This window comes from Boleophthalmus pectinirostris, unplaced genomic scaffold, assembly GCF_026225935.1.
Source record: "Boleophthalmus pectinirostris isolate CB_2022bp ecotype Guang Dong unplaced genomic scaffold, ASM2622593v1 HiC_scaffold_4, whole genome shotgun sequence".
Taxonomy (NCBI): Eukaryota; Metazoa; Chordata; class Actinopteri; order Gobiiformes; family Gobiidae; genus Boleophthalmus; species Boleophthalmus pectinirostris.
The window spans coordinates 35,385,526-35,408,342 of record NW_026571353.1 but is presented as its reverse complement, the minus strand read 5'-3'; the positions used below and the strand labels follow the sequence as shown (position 1 = coordinate 35,408,342).

Below are 22,817 nucleotides of genomic sequence, written 5' to 3'. Positions count from 1 at the left end.
GTTCAAATAAGAAAGAAGAAAGGAATTGTTTGTCTTTCACGACACAATCCAAATGTCAGTGCTGTGTTCAGCCACAGGGAGGCGCTCTTCAACAGGGAAACTTTAACACTAACTCTTCTGAATAACTCGAATAAAAGTCTGTCGGCCCATCGAGATCTTTTGTACCCAGAGATAAAAAAAATGTGTGTGTCTGCTAAAAAAAAAAAAAGACAATAGGAAAAAGTAAAGGAAAAATATTGTGGTTTGTAATTAAAATCCTACATAACAAATGTGGGAACAGAAGCCTAGAAGTGCAAAGAAATTAAAATAAAACTCAAATTCATATATAACTAACATCAAAAAGTCACTCGTGTTATATGTTATTTCAAAACAACACCACAAAAGTGTAGTTTAATATATAAGTATAAATGTAATATATGACTATGTCTATGTGTAAGAGTTTTATAGAGAGTTTTATTTATTATAAAACATGCACAAAGTGAAAGGAAAATAAAGCCACATGCAGGAACATTGAAGAGAGACTAACTTTACAACTGCACGAGCTGCTCCTGTCTGCAGACGAGAGAGAGGAGAGAGAGGGGAAAGAGAGGGAGATGGAGAAAGGAAGAGTGGATAATGGTGAAGAAGGAGAGAGAGAGATGGAGAGAGGAGCAAAACAAGGAAGAGTGAGTGAGTGTGAGAGAGAGAGGAAGGGAGAGAGAGAGAGGAGAGAGAGAGAGCGGAAGTGAGAGAGAGAGAGGAGGGAGAGAGGAGCAAAAGATGAAGGTAAGAAGGGAGAGAGAGAGGCACGGTGAAGGAGAGAGAGGAAAATTGAGAGAGAAAGAGAGGGACGAGAGACGGTGAACGGTGAAAAGGGAGAGAGAGATGGAAAGAGGAGCGAGTGATGAGGGAGAGAACGGAGAGAGGAGAGGTGTGGGAGAGAGAGGGAATTTGAAAGAAAAAGAGGGGGAGAGAGAGATGGAGTGCGGAGCGAGAGATGAGGGAGAGAAGGGAGAGAGAAAGACAGTCAGAGAGGAGAGGTGTGGGAGAGAAGGGAAAATTGGAAGAAGGAGAGAGAGATGAGGAAGAGAATGGAGAAAAGAGAGTGTGTGTGTGTGAGAGAGAGAGAAGAGGAGTGTGGGAGAGAAAGGAAAATTGAAAGAGAAAGAGGAAGAGAGATGAGGGAGAGAAAGTGAGAGAGGGAGAGTGAAAAAGAGAGAAAGGGAGGGAGAGAGAGAATAAGGGAGTGGATAATGGTAAAGAGGGAGAGAAGAGAGAAAGAAAGTGAGTGAGAGAGAGAGGAGGATTGTTGGAGAGGAAGGAAAATTGAGAGAAAAAGAAGGAGAGAGGAGATGTGCGGGATAAAAGGAAAAGGGTGAGAGAGGGAGGAAGGGAAGGGATGAGAACAGAGAGACAGAGAGAGAAGAATGGATGGGGTGAGGAAGAAGAGAAAAAGAGAGAGAGAGAGAGTGGTATAGAGGGAGGAGGGAGAGAGGAGAGAAGCAGGTGGAGTGGTAGAGAGAAAGAAAAGGAGAAAGAAAACAAGAGGAGAGAGAAAAACAGGACACAGGTGCATTGGGTAAAGGTCAAGAGATCGTTTCAAAATCACGTTTTCCTACCAAGAAACATGCAACAAAACACAAACACACATGAACAATCCTCTGTTTTATGATCAAAACGTGAAGGTATAATTCAGAGGAGAGGAGGAGGAGCAGACGGACGAGTGGAGAGGAGGAGGAGGAGGAGGAGGAGGAGAGCAGCTACAGTTTCTATTTCTGTCAGTCAAACCAAGTGACAAAAGCTTGAAGTGGATTTTTAAACATTTGTTTCCTACGCTGCTCCTTCGGGTATGATTTTGTTTTCTTTTGTATTCTTTTCTTTTCTTATTCTAATGACATTAAAGGCGCACTGTGTAACTTTTCTGGTGGAGAGTCCAGGATCTGCTTGTTTCCATGGAGATATTGTTGCTTTGTGTAGAATGTCCTGGTATGACATGTTTCCATCTTGCATTTTCCCAATAATTTATGCTTTTAATGACTTAAAAACTCACTTCCACAGATCTGACGTGTAAACTCGGTCCTGTGGCGTCACTATGGAAACAACTCTGAGTCATATAGTTCAAAGGAAGATTTTTAAAACATCAGACAAAAAGTTATAAATCAAAATACCAAATAAAAAAATCAAACAAAAAAAAAATTAAATATATAAAGATTGCACTCAAATTTTTTTATGTAATCATGTAAAACATCCTTTGCCTCTTTTATTTTGTTCCCCCCTCTTTCTCTGTTTTGTTTGATGATTTTTTGTTTGTTTGTTTGTTTTTTCCCTTTGGTTCTGATTCCATCTCTCTCGTTTTCACTCTCTAATTTTTGGTTGCAGTTTTGACACACGTGTGACAGGTGGGTGGGCTTTTCTAATATTCGACGCCGGACGGTGACCAGGCTGGCGACACCTAGTGCCTCCCCTTGATTTCATTTCTCTCCGGCGACTAGATCAGGAATCAGAATACACTAGACGGTTTGTAAGAACCTCGGAAGTTGTAGACCGAGCAATGGCCAATCAGTGAAGAGCTGTGAAGCCATGACGTCAAACTCGTGCACCTGTCTGGGTCCCTCTTGTGGTACAACACAACAGTAAACAAAGCGTCGAGATGGATGTAGACGAAGACAGACATTCTGTGTTGGTCAACGATTTCTGAGATTCGAGGATTTAAAGCCGGGACAAAGAGAATGTTTGGTGAATTTTATCAAGATGAAAGACGTTATTGCTCTTCTTCCTACAGGATTTGGCGCATTACAAACGTCACGACCAAATAGCAGCGATTGGTTAAATTAAAAAAAGTACCCGCCTGCTGTCGAGTGAATGAATCCTAATGCTGTGAGGTCAGACAGTTTCCATGAAGTGAAACCGGCTGATGAATCAGGCTAGGTGCACGGTTCTTCTGGAACAATGTTATTCTAAACAGTTTAAATACTGGACAAACTTGTCTGTGTTGCAGTCGATAAAACTACAACAGCTTCCAGAGCCAGCGCCAAGTTTACTTGTCCATCAAACATAAATTAGCCAATAGGAACGCACCTATGGAAATCCCACCCACTTGTCACGTTTGTACCGAAACTTCAACCAAAAACTCCGGGACAGCAAACGAGAAGGCTGGAACCGTAACTAAAGAAAATGGCATCAAACAAAACTGAGAAACATGCAGAACAAAAACAAACTGTTTCCAAAGAGGCAAAGACAGATATTTTACAAGATTACATCAATCATTTGTTTGCAAATTTATTTATTTTACTTTATTTTCCCTTTTTATTAGATTTTTTTGAATTTGGTATTTTGATTTATATTTTTTTGCTTGAGGTTTTAAAAGCATTCTTTAAACAATTTGACTCAAAATTTATTCCATACATCAGGGGTCCCCAATCCCCGGGTCGTGTACTGGTACCGGACCCTGGGCCGTTTGGGTCGCGAAAGCGGAAACCCTCCCCTCCTATACACATCTCTAAACCAGAACTAAACCAGGACTAAACCAGGACTAAACCAGGTCTAAACCAGGATTAAACCAGGTCTAAAGCCATGACTAAACCAGGACTAAACCAGGTCTAAAACAGGATTTAACAAGGTATAAACCAGGACTAAACCAGGTCTAAACCATGTTTAAACCAAGTCTAAACCAAGACTACAACCAGGCCTAACCCAGGACTAAACCAGGACTAAAACAGGATTTAACCACGACTAAACCAAAACTAAACCAGGGCTTAAACCAGGACTAAAACGAGGCCTAACCTTGGACTAAACCAGGACTAAAACAGGCTTTAACCAGGACTAAAACGAGGCCTAACCCAGGACTAAAACAGGATTTAACCAGGACTAAACCATGCTGCGCCACCACAGGCCCTGTCCTGTGAAATATTGTCCGACATAAAATTGATTTGTGACTCTTAAAAGGTTGGGGACCACTGCCATACATCATCTGCTGTTTCCATAGCAATAAATCAGCGTAATGCCATACTGTGGGACATTCCAGGTAGTATCTCCATGCAGAGAAGCTGGTGACAGACTCTCCACTGTAAAAGCGACACAGTGTACCCCGAACTTCCACCAACTCTCAATACTTTTTCACTTTTAACTGAGTAAATCACTTCTCGGACCATGACTTTGTACTTCTTGTTGATGAATATTATTTTGAAGTATAAACTGTTTGTCTTCTCTACCCTCCTGCGCTCGTGTTTGCGTTTGGGGTCGTCCCGTCTCCACTCACCCGTTGGCCAAAGCTCCGCCCTGGCTCTCCAACAGGCCCCGCCTCTGCCCCATGGCCACCTCGCAGGCGTTCTGGGCGGAGTACAGGTGGATGGGCGTGTTGTAGACGGAGGGCTGGGGGGGCACCAGGATGGGGGGGGGGCGGCGGGGGGAGGGGGGGGCTGGGGGAGGAGGCGGCGGAGGAGGAGGAGGTGGGGGTGAAGGCGGAGGAGGGCGAGGGGATGAAGGGGGAGGGGGCGGCGGGGGTCCCGGGAGGTAGGGGGCGGCGTGGGGGGGGCTGGGGCTGTGCGGGTGAGGCGGCGGGGGGAGGGGGTGAGCGAGGGCCACGGGTCTGATGATGTCGTCCTGGATGGGGGTGGAAAAAAGCGTGCACACGTCACACACACACAAGTACTGATGTCTCTCTGGGTTTGGTCGTAAAAAGCTCATTTTACACGATTTTCTTCATATTTTATGTAAGTACAAAGTTGTTTCGTTACCACAAATATGCCTGGAGATTTATTTAGTTTTATTCTTTTTTTTTTTTTTTTTTTAATTCAGCTGTATGAAGTTGGCCCAACATCAAACTCAAACCTACACAAAAACTATGTCAACATTTTTGCTTCATTTGAGCCGTTTTGTACGGAAGCCGAGAGGGGTCACAACAAACGCAAACGCCGCAACAAATACAAATGCGACAACACAACAAAAAGCCACAAAAAAACCCCAAAAAAAGCCACAACGGAAATGACCGCGGGACTCTATTTTTACGCAAATGCCGCAACACATTAAAAAGCCACAACACATTAAAAAGCCACAACACATTAAAACACCACAACGGAAGTGACCGCGGGACTCTATTTTCCAACGGACCGATCAAGAGAAAGTGAAAAGTAAAGGAACAGAGAAGTTGGAAACGTAAGTAAAAGTAATTTATTGTTTTATCATTATTCGTTTCAAGTTGTAGTTCTTCTTCTTCACTTGCCGCTTGATTGGTCCGTTACAAAAGTCCCGTGGTCACTTCCGTTATGGCTTTTTAATGTGTTGTGGCTTTTTGATGTGTTGCGACTTTTTAATGTGTTGCTACTTTTTAATATGTTGCGACTTTTTAATGTGTTGTGGCTTTTTAATGTGTTGTGGCTTTTTAATTTGTTGCGGCATTTGCATTAAAATAGAGTCATGCGGTCCTTTCCGTTGTGGCTTTTTTGTTGTGTTATGGCTCTTTTTGGTGCGTTGTCGCATTTGCTTTTGTTGTAACATTTTCGTTTGTTGTGACCCCTCTCGGCTTCCGTGGTTTTGTGCTGCAAAAAGTTTCGTTTGTGATATTATGGTTCTTAAGAGAGAATTAATAGCCTCAAAACAGGCAGAAAATTATACAAAAAAGATTGTATTTTGTTGTGTTGTTTTGTGCTGTGACAATTTTCATTTGTGCCAGTATATTTCTAAAATTATTAATTATTATTTCTGCGGAAATTATATAGCGTCATTTCCGATCAGCAAAACTAGTGAAGATAAATGATCTCATGTGGAAAAGTCTGCAGTAACTCGCTTTTGATTCATATTTTATATAATAATGCAGACACAGCCTGAGATCGTTTATCTTCACTAGTTTTGCGGAGTTTGTCGCCATCAGCTGAGTGAAAATTTTCTGCTGTTTTGAGGCTATTTAACATTTTGAGGGGCTGGTTGACTCTCCTGATTCATCAGCCGGTTTCACTTCGTGGAAACTGTCTGACCTCGCAGCATTAGGATTTGTTCACTCGGCGGTAGGCAGGTATTTTTTTTTTAAACCATTCACTGCTATTTGGTCATGACATATGTAATGTATGTAATGGGGTTAACTGCTATATTAAGCTTTTCCCAAATCCTGTAGGAAGAAGGACAATAATGTCTTTCCCCTTGATAAAATTCACCAAATATTCTCTTTGTTCCAGCTTTAAATTCTTGATCTCGGGAATCGTTGCCAACACAGAATATATGGCTCTTCGCTGATTGGCTGGTGGAACTCGCACTTCCGAGGTTCTTGCAAACCGTCCAGTGTATTCTGATTCCTGAACTAGTCACTGGAGAGAAATGAAATTGAGCGGAGGCACTAGGTGGCGCCGCCTGGCTACTGGATGACGTCATCGGCCAAAAATAAAACCGCTAATATTTTAAGAACCGTAATCGCACAAAAAAGTTTTGCAGCACAAAACAGCAGAAACGATTGACATAGTTTTTGTATCGGTCACCCTTCCTCTCCTTCTCTCCTTTCCTCTTCCTCCCCTCTCCTTTCCCACTTTGTGATGTCATGTGGTAATACAGGAAGTGCTCCACTGTGTTTTTAAACTCCATACACCTTCATACACCTAGAATCATTTGGACAATTTCAGCTCTGGAATTCCCATTCTCCACTGAACTAAAGGATAAAAGGAGCTGTTCACATGAAAACTACAACTTCATGACATCATAAGGTGGAACAGAGCATTTTGAACTTTGGAGAATCCAGGAGTTTAGGTGTTTAGTCTCATTTTAAATAGTTAAAATATTATTATTAGTTTGATGATTTTATTTTAGGAGCAGAGAGACATCAGTACTGTGTTGTATTTCATGCATCTCAATAATGTCAACATCACTTCAGACAATTCAAATGACAAAATGCATTAAAGCTGCACTGTGTAACTTTTTGTTTGGGGGTCCGTCACCTGCTTGTTTCTATGGAGATGTCATTGCTCTGCCTGGAATGTTCCACAGTATGACATTAAACAGCTCTACCTTATATTTATTCAATTACAGGTGGTTTTATAGCTCAAAAATGCCTAAAAAAACAGACCTGTCCTGTAACTTGGTCTGGTTTGGTCTCCATGATTACGAAAAGGTTTAATGCCATACTGCGAAACATTCCAGACAAAGCAATTACATCTCCATGGAGAAAAGCATTTGATGAACCCTCCACCAGAAAAGTTACACAATGCAGCTTTAAACACGTAAGAGGATACATTACAGGCAAATCTTGAATTTTTCCGAAAGAGTAACCTCAAAATGTTTACGTACAGTGACCTTCAAATAAAGATGGACTCTGGAACTTTTCACCTGCTTGTTTCCATGGAGATGTAACTGAATTGTCTGGGATGTTATGTATTTCCATGGAAACGAGCAGATAGCACCACGAGGTTAAAGGTCAGGTCTGTGTCTGTGGTTTTAAAGGGTATTTTTTGACCAATGAAATAATCTTAAATTCACAAAATGCCACATAAAAGTTGCATTTTTATTATTATTATACTTTTTAATTATTTTTTTTGTTTTACTTGCAGTGTCTCCTCTTAAAATACCTGATCCATACTGATAGAGAAAGTAAAACATGTGGCAACAATAGACGATATAAAGAAGTGGACTAAGGGAGTGTGACGTCACCCATAATGTTTTGCTCCAGTCAAATGAAGCTCATCGAGGCCTGCAGTTACAGGGATGAATTTGGAACGGAATAGGCATTTTTTTAAACAGACAAAATAGCAAAATAAAAACACCAGGATCACGTAGAGCAGGTTAATACGAACATTTTAAGACCAAAACCAGACGGAGCGAGGGGGCGACAATATTTCAATGGAAGTCAATGGAAGTCGGGGTCAGATGGAGCCGGAAACGCCCCCATACTCACTTCCTGTTTGGAAAATGGCAGGTTCAAAGCTACTGTATGTCCATTTATATATACAGTCTATGGCAACAACATGTATTTTTTGTCCTATTCACCTTTTTCTGCCCATCTCACTCTGATTTCTGATGGCGACTGACACACACTTCTGTTCGTATTGTCGCCTGTTTACACGAGAACGTTTGCGGGTAAAAACATGACAAAATATTTTATCGGAAGTGCCTTTCTTTTAGACAGTGACAGCGTTTTTGGGACTTAAAAAGGCAAAAATCTGAAACCACCCTCTAGAGTGGAAAAGTTTAACACACTCCGCTGTAGCGTTTCTGTCTGCACTGCCCAAGACGCAAAACTCCGGTCAAATCTGCTCACGTCGCGTACACGTTTACGTCACATACATACAGTACACAGAAACCTGGCATGCATACACAATCGAATTCCACACACTTTTGCGTCACCGTACGCACGCAGATTTCCTCTCGAAAACGCTCGTCTAAACGCGGAATAAAAAGTGAAGACGCGACGCCACTTTTGCGTCTTCTGTTGTTAGTCTGCGTCATCTTGAACCGATGTGCACCTCCGAAGTTTTGTAACTATGCATTGAACCGACGCAGACGCCGACGCAGACAATACAGGCTGTAATTGGTCTTCCCTACATCCGCTCATTTCCGGTACTCTGTCTTCCTGCTTCATTTCGTAAACAAGAACACCATTTTTAAATCCTAGCCAAGTAGTATTTTGGGGGTGAATTACTTCTCGGCGCATAGACCTCAACGCACATCCATAAATCAAAAACGATGGCGACAAAGCGGCAACGGCGGCAGTGTGAGTTGAGTCGACGCAGAACTATAATTCAGCCTTTAGTCCACTTCTTTATAAGGTTGATGATGACTATAGTGCAGCACTTTGAGACGCTTAAGCAAGTCTCTGCATTACAAGAGTTATTATTAAAGAAATAATTTTAGGTGTCAACTAGGGGTGAAACGATATCCAAGTCTCACGATACGATATTGTCACGGTATCAACCTCACGGTAAGATATTTGTTGCGATAAATAATACAGTGAATATGCTACTTTTTCCTCTTAAATGCCTTGACAAGACTTAATCCAAAGTACTAAGATTTAAAAGTGCTAAGAACTGTTTTCTTGTAGTCTGCACTGAAATTGAGCAAAGGATCATGGTCTATGTAGTTCCCTCTGTCTTTTTTGTAACTATTGCCGCACCATAACTCTTAATTTAAGCAAAGAGACTTGTAATTCAATATATTGTGATGGGCAACGATATTATTGTGAGAACTCTGACGACGCGATATCAAGATATTTCGGTTCTTGTTACATCCCTAGTGTCGAATCAGGTCTTGATAAAACTGATAATAATCGATGTTTACTTTCTCTATCAGTTTCCAGATTATTCTCAAAAACTGTGAGATGGATGAGTGGTGTTTCTACATGAACGTGCAGGAGGAGTCTTCTTACCTTGGGCGCGACTGGAGGAGGTTTGGGAACACTGGGAGCCCTGGAAGAGAGAAAGAGGGATAACAGGATGAATAAAAACATCATAAAAATGGGAGGGGGAGAGGAAGAGGAGGAGGAGGAGGAGGAGGAGAGGAGACAGAGGAATAACAATATGGGTAAAAACGCCATAAAAATGGAGCAGAGGAGAGGGGCAGAGGATGAGAGAAGAAGAGGAGGACAGAGAGTAGAGGAGGAGAGATGCATGCGTCGGTAACTCAAAATGAGTGGGACGGGCAGAAGAAAAGAGAGGAGAAGAGTGGAGGAGAGGTGAGAGGAGAGGAGAAGAGGACAGAAGAGAAAGGAGAGGAGGAGAGGAGGAAGGAGAGGAGAAGAAAGGAGGGGAGGAGAGAGCAGAGGAGAAGAGAGAAGGAGAAAAGAGAAGAGAGGCGAGAGGAGAGGAGACGAGTGGAGGAGAGGTGAGAGGAGAGGAGAAGAAAGGAGAAGAGGACAGAAGAGAAAGGAGAGGAGGAGAGGAGAAAGGAGAAGAGAGAAGGAGAAAAGAGGAGAGAGGAGAGAAGAGAGGAGAAGAGTGGAGAAGAAAGTAGAAGAGGAGAGAGGAAAGAAGAAAGGAGGAGAGACGAGGAGAGGAGACGAGTGGAGGACAGGAGAGAGGAGAGGAGAAGAAAGGATAAGAGGAGACGAGAAGAGAAGAGAAGAGAAGAGAGGAGTGCAGGAGAAGAGTGGAGAGGAAAGGAGAGTGGAGAAGAGAGGAGAGGAGAAGAGTGGAGAAGAAAGTAGAAGAGGAGAGAGGAGAGAAGAAGAGTGGAGAACAGGAGAGAGGAGGAGAGGAGAGGACAGAGGTCTTCCAGAGTGGAGCCTCCTCAGATTGATGGGACCCAGCGGGAAAACCGAGCAGCGGCGAGTTTGGGAGATTGCGAAAGACGGCGGTTACAGCAGTGAATTATGGGTAACGTGAGCTCAAAGTATGGACGACATCATGTGAGAAGAACCCCGACAGGTCCAGACCAGACCAAGTCCAAGTCCAAGTGTAGTCCAGACCAGACCAAGTCCAAGTCCAAGTGTAGTCCAGACCAGACCAAGTCCAAGTCCAAGTATAGTCCAGACCAGACCAGACCAAGTGTAGTCCAGACCAGACCAAGTCCAAGTCCAAGTGTAGTCCAGACCAGACCAGACCAAGTCCAAGTGTAGTCCAGACCAGACCAGACCAAGTCCAAGTGTAGTCCAGACCAGACCAGACCAGACCAAGTCCAAGTGTAGTCCAGACCAGACCAGACCAGACCAAGTCCAAGTGTAGTCCAGACCAGACCAGACCAAGTGTAGTCCAGACCAGACCAGACCAAGTCCAAGTGTAGTCCAGACCAGACCAAGTCCAAGTGTAGTCCAGACCAGACCAGACCAAGTCCAAGTGTAGTCCAGACCAGACCAGACCAGACCAAGTCCAAGTGTAGTCCAGACCAGACCAGACCAGACCAAGTCCAAGTGTAGTCCAGACCAGACCAGACCAGACCAAGTCCAAGTGTAGTCCAGACCAGACCAGACCAGACCAAGTCCAAGTGTAGTCCAGACCAGACCAGACCAAGTCCAAGTCCAAGTGTAGTCCAGACCAGACCAGACCATGTCCAAGTCCAAGTGTAGTCCAGACCAGACCAGACCATGTCCAAGTCCAAGTGTAGTCCAGACCAGACCAGACCATGTCCAAGTCCAAGTGTAGTCAAGACCAGACCAGACCAAGTCCAAGTGTAGTCCAGACCAGACCAGACCAGACCAAGTCCAAGTGTAGTCCAGACCAGACCAGACCAAGTCCAAGTGTAGTCCAGACCAGACCAGACCAAGTCCAAGTCCAAGTGTAGTCCAGACCAGACCAGACCAAGTCCAAGTCCAAGTGTAGTCCAGACCAGACCAGACCAAGTCCAAGTGTAGTCCAGACCAGACCAGACCAAGTCCAAGTGTAGTCCAGACCAGACCAGACCAAGTCCAAGTCCAAGTGTAGTCCAGACCAGACCAGACCAAGTCCAAGTCCAAGTGTAGTCCAGACCAGACCAGACCAAGTCCAAGTGTAGTCCAGACCAGACCAAGTCCAAGTGTAGTCCAGACCAGACCAGACCAGAGTCCAAGTCCAGACAGACAGACCAGTCCAAGTCCAAGTGTAGTCCAGACCAGACTAAGTCCAAGTGTAGTCCAGACCAGACCAAGTCCAAGTCCAAGTGTAGTCCAGAACAGACCAGACCAAGTCCAAGTGTAGTCCAGACCAAGTCCAAGTCCAAGTGTAGTCCAGACCAGACCAGACCAAGTCCAAGTGTAGTCCAGACCAGACCAGACCAAGTCCAAGTATAGTCCAGACCGGTCTAAGTCCAAGTCCAAGTGTAGTCCAGACTGGTCCAACTCCAAGTGTAGTCCAGTTCAAGTCCAAGTGTAGTCCAGACTAGTCCAAGACCAACTGTAGTCCAAGTGTAGTCCAAGTGTAGTCCAGATTGGTCCAAGTCCAACTGTAGTCCAGGCCAGCCCAGGTCCAAGTGTAGTCCAGACCGGTCTAAGTCCAAGTCCAAGTGTAGTCCAGACTGGTCCAACTCCAAGTGTAGTCCAGACCAGTCCAAGTCCAAGTGTAGTCCAGACCAGTCCAAGACCAACTGTAGTCCAAGTGCAGTCCAAGTGTAGTCCAGATTGGTCCAAGTCCAAGTGTAGTCCAGACCAGTCCAAGTCCAAGTGTAGTCCAAGTGTAGTCCAAGTGCAGTCCAAGTGTAGTCCAGATTGGTCCAAGTCCAAGTGTAGTCCAGACCAGTCCAAGTCCAAGTGTAGTCCAAGTGTAGTCCAAGTGTAGTCCAAGTGTAGTCCAAGTGTAGTCCAGATTGGTCCAAGTCCAAGTGTAGTCCAGACCAGCCCAGGTCCAAGTGTAGTCCAGACCAGCCCAGGTCCAAGTGTAGTCCAGACCAGTCCAAGTCCAAGTCCAAGCGTGGCTCTGTCTGACCTGTGAGCTTCTGGTGACGTTGGTTATATTTAATACTCAGAAATATTATTATTATTTTATCATCGGGGACATTTGGTACTAAATCAACATCTTGGTATAATGTTGTTTTCTCATCAAAAACACGTCTGGAGAAATATTCAGAATCATGTTTAAGTCGTTAATTTGCGTGCCGAGCAAAAAGAAAACAAGAAAAGGAAATCTGTAAAGGTAGCCCCTATAATTATAAAAAAAGGGCTTTGAAAGATGCACGGTGCAACTTTTCTCCATGGAGATGTTACTACTTTGTCTGGAATGTTTCACAGTATGGCATTAAACCTTTCTATCTTCGTGGACACCAAATCAGACCAAGTTACAGGTCAGATCTGTGGAGAGGCGACCCCGCTCACAGTCAGAATGTTTGTTTTTCTAGGTATTTTCGAGCTATAAAAGCACCTGTAATTTGCTAAATGTACAGAGGAGCTGTTTAATGTCACACTGTGGAACATTCCAGGCAGAGCAATGACATCTCCATAGAAACCAAAAAAGCAGGTGATGGACCCTCCACCAGAAAAGTTACACAACACTGCAAAAAACTAAATCTAGCCAAGTTAAGATGACTTGAATTAAGAAAGTTTCATCACGATTTGAGTGAATTTCACTTGACAAGTAAAACGATCCACCAGCGGAACAAGACTTTTTGTACTTAAAATATGAAAAAACATCTTGCTACACTCAAAAAAAGAAAAACAACAACTTTTTGCTCTTAAAATAAGACACAAAATCGAATGTTGCTTGAATAAAGAAAAACACACTTGATTCCATTGGAAGATCATTTTACTTGTCAAGTTGAATCGACTCAAATAAAGTCAAATGTTCTTAATTTAAGTCATTTTAACTTACCTAGATATTGTTGTTTTTTTTGGTTTTTTTCCACTGAATACACCTTTAAAGAGCTCATATTGCTCCAATTTCAGATCTATGTTATAATGTTGTTTCCTTTTTATTGGGAAGCTGGTTAATGTGCTCATAATCAGAACTCAGAAAATGTCTATTTCACCAAAAAGAAGTTATTTAAGTTCAGTGTGGCATTTTGGCAAAAAAAAAAAAAAAAAAAAAGTAATTTCTTAGTTAGTGTTGGAGTGTTTAACATGTTTGACCTTTAAGAGTTTTAAACCATGTGTTCCTCCATCAGTAGTTTACTCAAAGTTGTAGTTTTGAGGAGGAACTCAAAGTCAGTGGACTCGTTTCCATTATTAAAGGTGCATTGTGTAACTTTTCTGGTGGAGGGTCAAATGCTTTTCTCCATGGAGATGTTTTTCCACAGTGTGACTTTAAACAGCTCTACCTTACTTACATTTTTTCAATTACAGGTGGTTTTACAGCTCAAAAATATCTAGAAAAACAAACGTTCTGACTGTGAGCGGGGTCGCCTCTCCACAGATCTGACCTGTAACTTGGTCTGGACACAAAGGTTTAATACCATACTGTGAAACATTCCAGATAAAGCAATAACATCTCCATGGAGAAAAGCGTTTGACGGACCCTCCACCAGAAAAGTTACACAATGAAACTTCAAGCCATGTTAGTTTTGAAAATTTTGAAATACACATTGAGCAACATTTTAAATATAGATCTACGTATTAAGGTTTAGAGAGTGTAGGGAGATTTGTCCTCTGCATTTGACCCGTCCTTCAGTGTCTCTGGGTTAAAACTATCAGGAGCAGTGGGACCCATCTCCAGATCTTGAGCTAAACTTAGGCTACGTTCAGACTGAAGTGACCCAAATCTGATTTTTTGGCCTCTATGTGACCTGAATCTGATCTTTTAATGACAGTCTGAACCACACAGATCATTTTTTTTCAAATGTGACCCAGGACACTTGGATATGTGCTCCTGAAACTGATACATGTCTGATCATTTGACATGTGACTTCAGTCTGAACGGCCAAAGTGCATTCATCCGACCTACACGTTATCAACAAGCCACAAATGTACAGAAACGTTCTTCTCGTCATAAAAAAATTGTTAATGAACTCCGTGTCACTGAAGCGAAGCACATCGCACTCCCACCACTCTTGGCTACGTCTCCACATCCACACGTTCCTTTCAACGGACTGTCCCACAAAACGCCACGGTCTAAAACCTCGTCCTTCTCCTTAAAACAAGTAAGTTGTTCATGTTCTGGCTCCTGGTACGAGAGGAACTTTAAAATCTCCAGGTGCTCAATGCTGCGTTCATGTTTGGACAACTTCCGTAAACACAGAGACGCTCGCTGCGGTTGACGTCGTCGTGTCTCCAGTGCACATGCGGGACACTTTTGGGTCGTTTAATGTTCACACTGGAGTCACATACAAGTCACAATTAATTGGAAATGTGAACGACCTCGCGAAAACATTGGATTTCACAAAAAAAATCCAAATTGAGCGTTAAGCCCTGCAGTCTGAACGTAGCCTTAGTCAGGACTATCCAGGTTGGCGCCACCTAGTGCTTCTGCTCAATTTCATTTCTCTACAGTGACTAAATCAGGAATGGGAATACACTAGATGGTTTGCAAAAAGCCCGGAAGTGCGAGTTCGGACAGCAGCCAATCAGCGAAGATCCATACTTTTTGTGTTGGCAACGATTCCCGAGATCGAGGATTTAAAGCTGGAACAAAGAGAATGTTTGGTGAATTTTATCAAAGGGAAAGACATTATTGTCCTTCTTCCTACGGATTTGGGAAAAGCTTAATATACCAGTTAGTCCCATTATCGGCGCATTACATACATCACGACCAAATAGCAGCGATTAGTTAAATGATAAAAAGTACCCACCTACCATCCAGTGAACAAATCCTAATGCTGCGAGGTCAGGCAGTTTCCACAAAGTGAAACATCCTCAGCTGGAGGATTTGACCTGTCGTGCATGTTTTGTTTGCATGGTTGGTGGAGAAAACCAGAATGCCCAGAGGAAACCCATCCAGACACAGGCAGAACATGCAGACGCCTTTGGTATTTCAAGTTTAAATAAATTCGAGCAGCGGGTGAATGTTAAGCACTTTCTCCCCGGCGAAAACATCCTGGATTTCGCTCCTGGTCTCTCTCTGCGCTCTCCCACCAGCCCAAAACATGCAGTTCTGATTTGAAGGATTTGGCATTGATTCTCTAATAACGCAATTCAAATCAAAATATTATATTGTCTGAACGGAGAAAAGCCTCACAAAACCCTTCAAATCAGGACGAAATAATTTTCCTGAAACATCTGAACAGATTTCTGGAGATAGGCCCCTGCGTGCAAATCTTCGCCAAAACATAAAGCTCTTTAAAAAGTGCACTGTGTAACTTTTCTGCTTGACTCCATGGAGATGTTATTGATCTGTCTGGAATGTCCCGGTGTGGCATTAAAATCTACCTATCTTGCATTTACTTTATGGGTTTTTATTGGCCTAAAAACATGCGTTCTTACTGTAAGTGCGCTTGCCTTTCCACAGATTTGGCCCTGTGCTGTCTCCTTAGAGGTAAGTAAGTGTAATGCCATACTGTGGAACATTCCAGAGAGAAGCACATGATGAACCTAAGAAAGCACTGGTGCATTGTGAACACAGATCCATCTCAACAGAATATGTTCACGGAGCCTCCACAGGTCCTGCACGAACGTCCTCCAAACTTCACACAAATGTCAGTAAAGTCTGAGCCGATTCCACCCAGAAGCAACATTCTTAGACCCGCCCACCGGGAAACTACTGCCGCTTCGTTTGTTTGAGGCTACGTCTGCACAACAACACTCCTGGATTTTTTATTTTTATTTCTAGGGTTGAAAAAAATTTGCATCCACGTACAAGTCGGATCAATAAATGTTCACGTCCAGACACCAACGGAGCACTGAGTGAAAACGATGTAATACATATGCCAAACCTGTATGTGGTGCTGTAAACAGGATCCAGCCAGAGCCACTGGACACACAAGACTACAAAGAGCAAATGCGCACAAAGTCCTTCCTCTGCAATGATGGGGTTGCAACTTTATCGTTTTCCAAAAGCTGCGGTTTGCTTGTCCACACGACAACGCAACGCCGGCATTTTCAGATCTCTGGAACCAGCTCTCAAAAAACACCTGAAACCCCGGCTCCGTGTGGATGAAAGGCCAAAACAAATAAAAACTTAACCATTTCGAACAAAAAACGTTGCAGTGTAGACACCACCTGAGCCTTTAGCCTCGTTCTATTTGGCTCGCTGGCTCTTTATTTTTCATTGACACTGGAGCCAGGACTGTTTGTAGCCATGCTCGGACATTTCTTTGGCAATCAGTTCAGAAACCGCCCAGTTTCAATAAGACGCCTCCAATTTGTCCTGAATACAGCGATCCCCCCAAATATGAATCAACTCACTAACCTCGCTTTTCCCTCCATTGACGAGACACCGAGCCTGACGTGTAGGTGGGATGAATGCGACCTGACCGTTCAGACTGAAGTCGCGTGTCAAAAGATCGGATATGTATCGGTTTTAGGAGCACATATCCAAGCCTGGGTCACATTTGAAAAAAAAAAATCTGATCTGTGTCATTCAGACTTTATTAAAAGATCAGATACAGGTCACATAGGCGAAAATACGGATTTGGGTCACTTCAGGCTGCAGTCTGAACGTAGCCTTGTGCACACCCAACCACAATCAAAAAAATCAAAGCGACAATTACATGCTCCACTAAAAATATCATTTACCTTTAAAGTGCCTCTGTGGTTTTGGTTATGTAGGAAAAACATCTAGACCACTAAAGACTCAAGACTAACATTTGAACATAGGAGCAATATTAGAAACCTTGTAGCTGCCCAGTTTTAAAGAAGCACAGCACCAGATCTCCTCTTTTAAATATATTGGGATGGAGCAGGTGAAGCTTCCAAGAAGAGGATTGGATATTAACCCTCTCCAGGCAGGCGTTGTAGATTTGCAACAGCTAAATTCCAATTACCTACTTACTCCAAATCCGTATTTTATGAGCCTTTTTTACTCAGGAGCCTTTTCTCCCATCCATGCTGATAAACGTGGACGATGCAGACTGTGCAAGAACGGCTACATGCAAACGGCCTGCCAGAAGTGCAAAGTACTTTTGAGCTTTACAAAGGATAAAAATTGTTTCATGGAGCACCACATGAAAAAGTGATCTACACTAAGTTGTTTTGATTGTTGTTCTGCCACTGTAAAGCACTGTTACACTGTGCTTTTTGTTTTGATTGTTATGTAAAGTGGTATACAAATAAAGTCTTCAGTGTTAATTTACCACACTGGGCCAATGTTGCAAATCTACAACATCCCAGAACGCACTGCATGTGAAGGTCTCTCTCAAAAAAAAGTCAGGATTGTAAATTACTACCCCATATGATCATTTTCCCCAAATATCAGATTTTTCCTGTTACTAAAACTTAATTTGAGCCTGAAAGGGTTCCTAATAGAGAAAGTTTTTTATATTTATTCCTTAAAAACGCTGCCCCTAGTGGTCTGAATCATGAAAATGAAATTAAACACTTCTGATAATGTTATATTTATTACCTCCGCCAAGGACGTTATGTTTTTGCCGGCGTTTGTCTGTTTGTTTGTTTGTTTGTTTGTCTGTTAGCAACATAACTCAATAAGTTATGGACCGATTTTGATGAAATTTTCAGGATTTGTTGGAAATGTGAAAAGGAAGAACTGATTTCATTTTGTGGATGATCCAGAAGAAATCCTGGATTCTGGATCACTTTGAAATTTTAGTTAACATTGTGGTAAATGGGGCCAAAAATTTTGTTTCTCAATATCTCGGTTAATTATTGACCAAACCCCATGAAATTTGACTCAGGGATGGACAATGGGATCCTCTTTCATATTCCAAAGGCTGATCCGGATCTGATCCAGAAGACTGATTTTATCGCAATTTATATAAAAAATGGGGGTAGTCCTTGGCGGAGGTCTGCGCTCTCTGAGTGCTTTTCTAGTTTATAATGTAATTGACTCACCTGATGATAACAAAAGATTGATGGACTTAATGGCTTATGTGATATGATCCACTGATTGAAACGTTGTCATTCATTAAAAACTGTTTGGGAGTAATTACTTTAAGGGCTTTGCTTCAATTTCTATAAGCACACGACGGAACCCCACACCAGAAAAGTGACACAGTGCACCTTTACTGAGTGTTTACCCTGACTATGGCAACAAACTTTTCCAAAAGATTAGATTTTTCCATCACTGGTCACATGCTGCCCACAATTCCCTCATAACATTCAGTTCAGATATGCAGACTCGTTACGTAAGCCCCTAATGACAATCAGGCTAATTAGCGGTTAGTGGAAAAACCCCGGCGTGAGCGTCTTTAGCCTGTGCCCACATGGCTGCGCAGATCCCGGGTTGACAGACGCGAGGCTCCCTGGTCCTCCGGAGACCTCTGCTCTGTGTGGAATGTGAAACCTGGGACATTTGCGCTTCTACGATTACAGCGCAGTTTGTTTGGCCCTTCCATCCCGGGCTCATGCGTAGGCCACTCATTAAGCCGGCAACGCAGAGCGAAAACAACACGGAGGTGACTCTAAATGTACTTTCCAGGACGATTCAGGGGCGTTTTAAAGCTGCGCTGCGTAACATTTTTAGTGGAGGGTGTGCTGGAAATATTATGGCTTTGTCTAGAATGATCCACAGTATCGATTAAACCTGTTTAAGAAGACGAGCGGGTTACAGCAATACACTACATTACAGGTCAGATCTGTGGAGAATCGCCCCTATTAACAGAATTCACAGGACTTTATGTGTTTTTGAGCAACAGAAACTCCCATGATGAATACATGCTAGATCAGACCTGGGCGTTTTACAGCTCCGAGGACACATGCGGCCCTTTGGTTGACTGAGCGCCTGTTTAAGCCGATTTGGAACAAAACAAACGAAAATACAATATAAATGTTACAGCCACGGGCCTCTAGCTTCTCCTATAGCCATATATGTTTAAATCCCTGTGTGTGCGCATGCAAGCCTCCACCTCCAGACCCCTGCTGTGATTGGTGAATTCAAGTGAAGATGGCGCCTGGATCCCCTGCTGCTGATTGGTGGAAAGTCATAACACCTGGCCAATCCTGGGCCTACACCTGCAGCACCCAGCCCTATAAAAGGACCCGCCCCCTGTGCAGCTCCTCTGTCTGTGGACTTGCTGCCACCTTTGTTGTGTCTATCATGGTGTATTTTGTTTGAGACACTAGAGTTCTTGTGACTTAGAGACTGGTTTTGTTTTTGTGTTGTCATTTTGTATACTTTGTTTGTGTTAGTCTACTTTACTTTGTTTGTGTTGTCTTATACTTTCTGTTAGTCTACTTTAGTTACATCCATTTTGCGACTCTGTTTAGAGCCTCTTTTTTTGGAGCCTCTTTTTATTGGAAATATCATCTTTTGTTAGCTTCACCTTAACAATTCTTTTAAATAAATCACAACTTTAGTTTTAGCATTTTTAAATGCTAAATGCTAAAATTCTTGCAAATTGGATGAGCTGCAAAATGCATTTGACCAAATAAACTTTTGTCCAGTTGACAAAGTGAATTTCTCCTTTTGCAATGCTTTTTATAAAGAAATACAAGTGATATTATGCAGAACTGAGTTAACTATTTTGGCCGTCCACAATCTTTTCTGCTTCTCATGTGGCCCCTTGGAAAAAATTGTTGCCCACCGCTCTGCTAAATGGATATGTTTAAAGTCATACCATGAAACATTAAAGGTAAAGCAATAACATCTCCATGGAGACAAACAGGTAGTGAACTCTCCACCAGAAAAGTTGCGCAGTGCACCTTTAAAAAGGAGTCAACATGGTCATATTCACAAAATGGATTTAAACAGCAGATTTCTCGGAGCCTGTGATCAATAAGTTCATGGTCCTGATCAGGAGTAAAGTCTGACAGAACTGCAGACAGAGCAGTGCTTGCAGTTAGAATCATAGGAATATTGACAGTATCAGTAGTTTAAACCAGTTGTCCCCAAGCTTTTTAGAGCCACGGACTGGTTTTATATCTGACAATATTTCGTGGACTGGGGGATGCGGCGGCGCAACAAGGTTTAGTCCTGGTTTTAGTCCTAGTTAAATTCTGTTTTAGTCCTGGTTTAATCCTGGTTTACACATGGTTTAGTCCTGTTTTTTAGTTCTGGTTTAGTGCTGGTTTAGACTTGGTTAAATCCTATTTTAGACCTGGTTTAGTCATGGTTTTAGTTTTGGTTTTAGTTCTGGTTTAGACCTGGTTAAATCCTGGTTTAAACTTGGTTCAGTCCTTCTTTCAGTCCTGGTTTAGTCTTTGTTTTAGACCTGGTTCAGAGCCAGTACCAAATGACCCATGGCTCGGTACTGGTCCGCGGAGTTTGCTGTGTCACTGTCAGATTCCACATTTCTTGACCTGGTTTATGGTTCATATTTCTGTAATTTCTGGGCCTATCCACATGAAACAAAAACGTGCACAAAGTTCACCGTCTCCTCTGTCAGCACCAAGTAAATACTATTCCAAATATTCAGACAAATTCAACCCCAAAGACGTGAGTGTGGTCTGCTGAAATGATTTAAAGACATTAGAGAGATCAATATGACAGGTCTGTGGAGCCGATTCCAAACAAATAATAATAAGGTTGGACATTTGTGGATCAGAAGTTTGGAGATGTCTTTCAAAAACCCTATTTAGTTGTGACATCAAACACAGTGGGCCTGGCAGTGGGCAGCAGCAGCAGCAGCAACAGCAGCATATGGTTTCCAATATAAAAGGACTGTTTAATCAGATTGAATAATTCTTCCTGCAGGTAACATCAATATTAAAAGTATCAATAGTTTAAACCAATGGTCCCCAACCTTTTTTAGAGCCACGGACCAGTTTTATGTCTGACAATATTTCGCGGACCGGCGGCTGCGGCGGCGTGACAAGGTTTTGTCCTGGTTTAGTTCTGTTTAAATTCTGTTTTATTCCTGTTTTAGTCATGGTTTAGTGCTGGTTTAGACCTGGTTTAGATCTGGTTGAATCCTGTTTCAGACATGGTTTAGTCCTAGTTTAGACATGGTTTAGACCTGGTTTACTTCTGGTTGAGGCCTGGTTTAGTCCTGGTTTTCGACCTGGTTTTGACCTGGTCTAGACCTGGTTTAGACCTGGTTTTGACCTGGTTTAGACCTGGTTTACTTCTGGTTGAGACCTGGTTTTAGGCCTGGTTTAGTCCTGGTTTAGTCCTGGTTTTCGACCTGGTTTAGATCTGGTTTAGACCTGGTTTCATCCTGGTTTAGACCTGGTTTACTTCTGGTTTTCGACCTGGTTTTCGACCTGGTTTTCGACCTGGTTTTCGACCTGGTTTCTGACCCGACCTGGTTGACCTGAGACCTGGGTTTTAGGCCTGGTTTAGTCCTGGTTTAGGCCTGGTTTAGTCCTGGTTTAGACCTGGTTTTCGACCTGGTTTTGACCTGGTTTAGACCTGGTTTACGTCTGGTTGAGACCTGGTTTTCTGGTTGAGACCTGGGAGGGTGGGGGGAATTTCCACTTTCGCGGCCCAAACGGCACCAAACGACCCACAGCCAGGTTTATGGAGCCGATCCCAAACAAATAATAATAAGGTTGAACATTTGTGGATCAGAAGTTTGGAGATGTCTTTCAAAAACACAGTTATTTAGACCCCCTATTTAGTTGTGACATCAAACACAGTGGGCCTGGCAGTGGGCGGCAGCAGCAGCAACAGTCTATGGTTGCCAATATAAAAGGACTGTTTAATCAGATTGAGTAATTCTTCTCAAATGAGCTGTCGGCCTGCGCATGTCAGTCCATCTATCTCTCCGTGTCCACATGCTTTTACACTGACTAACACAGGAGCGCCAGTGCACGGAGATTACCCAGAAGTCCACAGTGGTCAGGGCTATTCTAGAACGGCTTTGATACACCACCACATCAGAGCGCAGACTGTGGCCGCTATAATCAGGCTCCGAGAGGGTCCGCCGTTTCGTCTTAATGATCAGGACTTTTATTACGCTTTATGTTGATCTAAATGTTTAAACAGAGCTGATGGATCATGTAGAGATCACAGAGAGACAGAATATACACGGGGAGTCAAAAGTGCGTAATAATAATAGGGGAAAACCTCTGTAACGCTATATGTTATCATAACAAAAGGTTTGCTCACAGGGTTTGAACAGACGTGAGGGCTGTTGTTGCAATAAGTCACGGTCAACTGCCAAGACGCCAAACTAAAAAGATTTCTGACCATGAAAACAGTTTTCATACTTTTCCCATATTTGAGAAAAAGTGATCTTGGCCCAGAGCAGATATACAGTATGAGCAGCTCTTAAAGAAGACCTGTTGTGCTCATGTCTGCTGGTTACTGCTGGTTTAGACATTGACTAATTGTCTAATGTAGCTTTATAAACATTATTTTTCAAGCGTCCCACTATTTCGACATTTTTTGTATTCATTGTCATGTGATAGCCTGTTATACTTTGCGCTCCCGTCTATTTTAAGCTGCTTGGGCCTGTGCAAAGTGATAGTAAAGTACGAGAATACAACAGGGATACAAGGATGTTCTAAGGAGAGGTCTGCGCGGGACAGAATTTTCATT

At 42.9% G+C, this 22,817-nt stretch overlaps 1 protein-coding gene across 1 annotated transcript in view; it reads right to left on the bottom strand.

The window, feature by feature from the left end:
* The window catches only part of pdlim5a (PDZ and LIM domain 5a), a 209,212-nt gene that overhangs the window by 69,172 nt on the left and 117,223 nt on the right, over positions 1 to 22,817 (bottom strand). The window contains 4 exon segments of the mRNA XM_055161738.1: positions 4,238 to 4,417; positions 4,419 to 4,473; positions 4,476 to 4,581; positions 9,320 to 9,359. Of these exon segments, the coding sequence (XP_055017713.1) occupies positions 4,238 to 4,417; positions 4,419 to 4,473; positions 4,476 to 4,581; positions 9,320 to 9,359 (381 nt within the window).